The 6,499-nt window shown below is 35.3% G+C and overlaps 1 protein-coding gene across 1 annotated transcript; it reads left to right on the top strand.

Annotated features, from left to right (window-relative positions):
• The first annotated feature begins 322 nt into the window (after nucleotides 1–322).
• Nucleotides 323–6,278, top strand: LOC113310836 (uncharacterized protein At5g03900, chloroplastic-like). Its single transcript, XM_026559634.1, has 13 exons — nucleotides 323–879; nucleotides 1,984–2,091; nucleotides 2,204–2,304; nucleotides 2,397–2,480; nucleotides 2,897–2,969; nucleotides 3,057–3,122; nucleotides 3,423–3,512; nucleotides 3,878–3,943; nucleotides 4,149–4,276; nucleotides 4,418–4,504; nucleotides 4,618–4,687; nucleotides 5,065–5,208; nucleotides 5,795–6,278. The coding sequence occupies exons 1-13, from the start codon at nucleotides 433–435 to the stop codon at nucleotides 5,936–5,938; spliced, it is 1,608 nt and encodes a 535-aa protein (XP_026415419.1). The 5' UTR covers nucleotides 323–432; the 3' UTR covers nucleotides 5,939–6,278.
• Nucleotides 6,279–6,499: the final 221 nt, after the last annotated feature.

Below are 6,499 nucleotides of genomic sequence, written 5' to 3'. Positions count from 1 at the left end.
TCTAAAAAACTCGCTTTAAAATATTATTTAGAAGCAAAAAACGTAAAATTCAATTTTACAAAAACAGTTATAACATGTATGAAAATGGAAAAACAGTCCTAAAAAACTGCCGTTATTTCCTATTTATCGGCTTTATATAGGCACGGAGTTCGGGGACCCTCACGGCTACGGTATATGGGTGTGACCGTTATAAGGGCCGTTTTTCCAGAAAAAACGGGTGTTTTTCAAACCTTGCCTTAAACACGACATAACTTCAATGCTAACCCACGGTTTAAATAGCACCAACAAGTCCGATTCAACTCGTCTATTTTCCTTTTAAAAGATCTGATCGAAATTTAGAGCCACTCAGAAAATTCAAGGATTCTCTCAAAGTCACAGCAGTTCCATGGGGAAAACCTAGATTCTTTTTCTTCTTTGTTCTTGCAATTATCAATGGCTTCAATATCTACTTGTTTCACACTAACAATCAAGAATCATCATCATTATCAACAACAATCTGATGTTTACAAGAATTTCTCATTAAAGCCATTGATTTTGGGGAATAGCAGTAGTAAGAGATTAGAATTTAAAGAATCAAGTTTCTTTCAAACTTCATCAATTCAATTTAGTAGGAATGTCAATAGAAGAGGTACTAGGGTTTCAGTAGTACCTGGTGTAATTAGAGCAAATATAGATTTTCCACTTGGATTAAGTAGACCTGGGAATAGTATTGAAACTGATAAATTACCAAGTGATGTAAGAAAAAGAGCTATGGAAGCTGTTGATTCATTTGGAGGTAGAGTTACTGTTGGTGATATATCTAGTAAATCTGGTTTGAAGTTGGATGAAGCTGAAAAGGCATTACAAGCACTTGCTTCTGATACTAGTGGATTCCTGGAGGTAATTTTAACCTAAACCTTTAATTCTTAGAAGGTTTTGTTTGGTTTGCGAATGAATTTGAAATGTAATTGCATATGAAATTAGGATTGTGAACTAGAATTGCATAAAAGAATAGTGGAACTAGACACAGCTGCTTTGAATTGTATTTTGGAATTTGGTAACTGGAATTGCATCCATGAAAGTTCTGGTTTGATTCTAGAGATGATAACTGGCAGTAACTATTAATTTCTCCAGCTTTAACCTATATTTGCTGGCTGTTTACGAACTAAAATTGAATATTAGAATGGTGCTCATGTTGTTTCACTCTTTTGAATGGTTCTGGAAACAATTTGCTGGCTGTTTATGATCTAAAATTGGATAGATATCAGAATGGTGCGCGAGTTGTTTCGCTGTAACAGTTTCAATGGTTCTAGAAATATGACAATTGTCTTCATTACTCGAGTATGAAACTGTGTATGCTCCCTGCTAGATTGTACTTTACGTTGGTTAACCAGAATTGCATCCATTAAAGTGGTAGCTTGATTCTAGAAACGATAATAGTTGACAACTTTTCATTACTCAGAATCTGTAAAATATCATAATAATTCTCTAGTAACTGCTTCTACGGCTAGTGCGAACATAAACTTTTACCTAATTCCAATTGAGAATGTTGCGAAGTTGGAAGAAATTTGTAGTTGCTTGCTTCTTGCATAGGGGACACTTTTTAATGAGCGACAAGAATCCCTTTTAGTCACCACAAGAGGGCCTCCTAGGCTCCTATCTCAACTGATATTCGTAAAGAACTAATGTTACTTATAAACCATTTCAAAGTCTGAATAAATTAAGATTTGCTGGAGAAGATGTTTGTATTTGCCGCCAAGCGTTTGGTATGGAAAATTTCTTGGAAAATGGTGTTTCTTTTTGTGTATTTTTCTTTTTTGTTAGCATCCCCGTTGTTGTTTGCGTGTATATCTTGTTCTCGCATGCTCAAGTGTATAAACCTATCAATGTCTTCATCATTAGATGATACAACGATACACTAGATTCATGTATTTTTATATGTTTTGCGGCTTTTTGAAGTTTTTGATTTCGTGAGGGCAATCTTCTTCAAGATGGTTTTGACAGGTATCAGATGAAGGGGACGTTCTTTATGTTTTCCCCAGGGATTATCGCACAAAGCTTCTAGCCAAATCTTTTAGGTTGAAAATTGAACCTTGGCTTGAAAAGGGGAAGGTAATATCACTCACTTTTACACATTTTTCTAAATGTTTGCTATTCGGTAAAACTTAACGTTTGCTCTTAGGTTTGACCAAATAATGGAATATTGACCAATCTACATTTACAGTCTGCAGCTGAATACGTAATAAGGGTTTCGTTTGGGACGGCTCTTATTGCTTCAATCGTTATCGTTTATACCTCCATCATTGTTCTTCTATCAAGCAGAAGGTACTTTTTCTCTTCTTACCTGTCATTAGGTCGAGTCTTCCATCCTTAGTAATTGGCTATTCTCATTGTCGTTTATCATTTTTTGTTCGCAGTGATGAAGATAATCGTGGAAGACGTCAGAATAGATCTTACAATCCAGGCTTCGGAGCTTTCTTCCGGCCATCTGATTTATTCTGGTAATAATTTTGAGAGGAACCTCTTCCCCAACCCTTGTTTGTTGTTTGCAAATATGAGAAGTAGTTGAAGGAAAAAACACTTTCCCGAGGAGCTTACAAAGCACTATGCCAATGTCAAATTGTTGTAGAACATCAAAGGAAGAGAATGAAAATCATTTTGATCGAATGCACTCAAATCTATCGAAAATTAATTTTCAATGTAGCATATGAATAAAATCGTTCTTCTACTGCTTGTTATAATCTGTAGTTGCCGGGAAACACTATGCAGATTGCACAGAGTTCATTTCTCATCTTAACATTTTATAAAAAAACTAATTTCCGTTCTCTATACTCCCATATGGAAATAATTTAGCTTGCTTTTTCTGAGTTAGAGGTTTATGGAAATAATTTTATACTCACTGAAGCTAATCTTGTAGGTATTGGGATCCATACTACTACAGGAGAAGACAACCAAGAACAGATAATGATGGAATGAACTTCGTTGAATCTGTAATGCCCAAGAGTTGCTCATGTCTTTTCCCTGTTGTCTTCTGGTTTGAGATGCGATGTTCTAATTTGAGTGACAATTTCGTGTAGATATTCTCATTTGTATTTGGTGATGGAGATCCAAATCAAGGACTCGAAGAACAGAGGTGGAAGTTGGTAATGCTTCAGCACTGACTTAGTTTTCAACTAGTTACTGTTGTTTACATGGTTATAAAAAGTGGCGTCTGTGTCCATATATAATGAAAAAATATTCATAGAGATATCCTACTGGAACCTTCAGTCATCCTAGAAAACTAACATAGATAATTTGATTAGTTATTAAAGGGCAGTTCTTTAGAGATAAATTTGTCATTTTCTCTTCATTCACCTGAAAAGTAGCAGCTGTAACTTTCTACGTATTCACATATACTGGTTTAATTATGTAGCAAATGAACCTTTTGTTCCTCAATATTGTAGATTGGACAATACATAGCTTCAAATGGGGGTGTGGTCACGGCAGAAGAGCTTGCTCCATATCTTGATGTACCACCGTTGGAAAAATCTGAGGTATTGAGCAGTCTTAGGCTCTCATCTTTTTAAACTTTTTACCATTTTTTAAGCTCGTTGGTTTTTCCTTCAAATTTGTTTCCTTTAGTTGGAATTCGTGTGTGTTAAAGAAGGTTACAAGCAATTGTGTTATCCAATCAAGGGATTTTTATAATTGTGAGTATTTTGGCATCTATCAGGATAACATAAAATAGAAATAAAATAGGCTTTGTGTGTCACTTAGGAAGCTTAATCATGATTGTAACCTGTATGCAAGTTAACCTTTTATTTTGTTTCAAATTTATTTCCTGAAACCATTCTCTGAGCATGCCAAGTCCTCTTCCGTAAGTATTTGATATTGAAAGGAACATCTTTGGTTGTTACAGAACGATGAATCATACGTTCTACCGGTACTGCTGAAATTTGATGGTTATCCAGAAGTAGATGAAGAGGTGCGTTTTTCATTGTTTCAATTGTTTGAAGTAAATACAAAAAGTTTTTTCGTTTGTAACATCCTGTTTGGGTCTTTCGCTATTGGCAAACCAAAAGTCGTCATCTTTTACTCCGGATGACATTTTAATATTTAAACATGCATGTCAAAGCACTGCATTTCAATAAGCAACAAGGATATTATAAGCTCAATAATTCATTGTGCAGGGTAGTATTCTGTATCGATTTCCAACTCTGCAAAAAACTGCTTCTTCTAAGAGTAAAAGGGGCAAAAGTTGGAATGAGTTTGTTGGTGGAGTTCAAAAAGTTTTCGAAGAGAAGAACTGGCCATTCAGGTCTGTTTTGCATATCACCTTATTTTATTTATTTGTAAATGGACCTCAAATTTACCTTTAAAGGTTACTTCGGACTAAATCAGGGACGTAAATGCAAAGGGTGTATATCATGTATCCTGATATCTACTTGTTTATTTGCAGTAATTCCGGGGGCACACAGAAGGCGTTGGCTATAGGTTTGGGAGCGTTAAATCTTTTTGGGGTCATTGTTCTTGGAACTTTGTTAAAGTAAGTTTGTTATATAACATCTAAATGACTAAATCCTTCTTTGCACCCAACTCTAGTGTCCAGTCTTACTTAATTGTTGCCTCTAATATTTTTCTCTTTCAACCTATTCGAAGGGATGCTACTGTTACAGCCAAATCCAGTGAGATTGTATCATTTGTCTCCGGAATATTTCCTTTGCTTCAGGTACATATTTTCCTTTTTTTCCTTCTCATACCTATCTCCGTTAATGTGTATGTTACTCACAATAGGAAAAAATAACAAGAGGGAGAACTGGAGAAGAGATGATGATATGATGGCAGATGCCTTTAGGGTCTAAGGGAGCCATTATGTGCAGAATATGCTGGGGCCAGGACTGCAAGTTCTGACTTGTTACTGTTTAATCAATTGAAACTTATATCAACACAATAAACATGGTGTTACACGGACTGGACTAGGAGTAGATTTAAGTCTGTTTTGTTTTGTTTTGTTTTGTTTTGTTTTGTTTCGTTTTGAGTACTTCTTTTTGATAATATTGATGTTATTTTTGTTTCAAACTGATTAAGCCTGGAATATGACTGCAGGTTTATGCTGGCACTTTTTTTGCTATTCCTCTGGTGCGGTGGTTCATCCTTCGTAGAAAAAATGCTGAAATAGATAAGAGAAATCTGGCAAGAGAACAACGAGCTAGGTTACTTGATTCTCCAGATGGGTCACTGAGACGGAAGGTATTTATGCTTAAGCAGATTTAATCAGCCCATTTTCCTTGCAAGATGAAATACCTGCAATAAACAGTAGAACAGTTTAGATGACTAATCTTTGAAACTAGGTTTATTTGCTACTCTCTACATTGTTTTTACCCCGAAAAAACAGGTTAATTTTATTTTACACTTTCCATGATTCAACCAAGTAGTGATATATAATTAAGCTTTGATGTTAACATGGGATAATACCTTTAAACTATTTTCATCATTGTCGTTAAACTTCATCATGAACTACTGATAACCACTACCACTGACTTGTGTGTTCGATAGTCCTTTCAAACCTTATCGAATGAAACTGTTAATTATGACAATAATTGGTGGTGGTGTCTAATCCAAAACATCAGCATGATGGAACTTCAGATTAATGGAATTTGATTGAGTAACCCTGTAAAACTTGTATTCCTCGTCATGAAATCTTGTTTTCATTTGTTTTCTGACACGACAGGAAGTATATATAATTGTTAGCTCTTACTAATATTCCCTGCATTGTTTATTGCAATATTCTTTTACTTGTTTTACTTATACTCTGTTACGTAAATTAAAATTCCAGCTTTTGAGTGCTCGTGACATGGCCAAGCAAACTGTCATCGGAAGGGATCGGATTGTGTACAGCACGGAGAAGGACTTAAATGGCCAAGACTATGATGCCAAAGAATGGGACCGAAGATTCAAGGAGCTCGAGAGAAGTGATTGACTAGTTACGTCTAAAACCCAAGTACATTCGTGATGTCGATCGAAAGAATACACCATGACAGATTGACAGGTAAATGCCGGGACGGACTTTGGTGAGTATCGATATATACGGGCTTGTATTTAATTCTCAGCTCAGGTATAGAAAAACCCCAGCAAGGCCCACTGTGTAACATAATTTATTTTTCTTGTAGCACCATAAAGAAAAATACGTTTGTAAAGATGTGAGTCTCTAGAAATCCATATTCTCTTCAATTTTTTCTGTGTAAAATTTTCAAGGTGTTTTGGTTAAACAGATTTAGTAAAACAGTCCCAAACAGTCAAACTAGTATACTTTTCTTTCATACAGGTTTTTATTTTCTGCTCTTTAAAAAACATTTAATTCCAATGATTCTATCAACTCAAGTAGTGATAAGTGCCATGCTTTATGGAGTAACATCTTTAAGCTGTTTTTCATCCTTGTTGTCAAAATTCAGTGAACTTGTATTTTTTTACAAGCTTAGTATAGGGGCGGCAAGATTTATTAGAGGGACGGCATTGTGATATTAATGTCCCTTTAGTTGGT

The sequence above is a fragment of the Papaver somniferum genome, chromosome 9 (assembly GCF_003573695.1).
Source record: "Papaver somniferum cultivar HN1 chromosome 9, ASM357369v1, whole genome shotgun sequence".
Taxonomy (NCBI): Eukaryota; Viridiplantae; Streptophyta; class Magnoliopsida; order Ranunculales; family Papaveraceae; genus Papaver; species Papaver somniferum.
The sequence above is the reverse complement of the archived record's forward strand: the minus strand, read 5'-3'. Positions and strand labels throughout refer to the sequence as shown.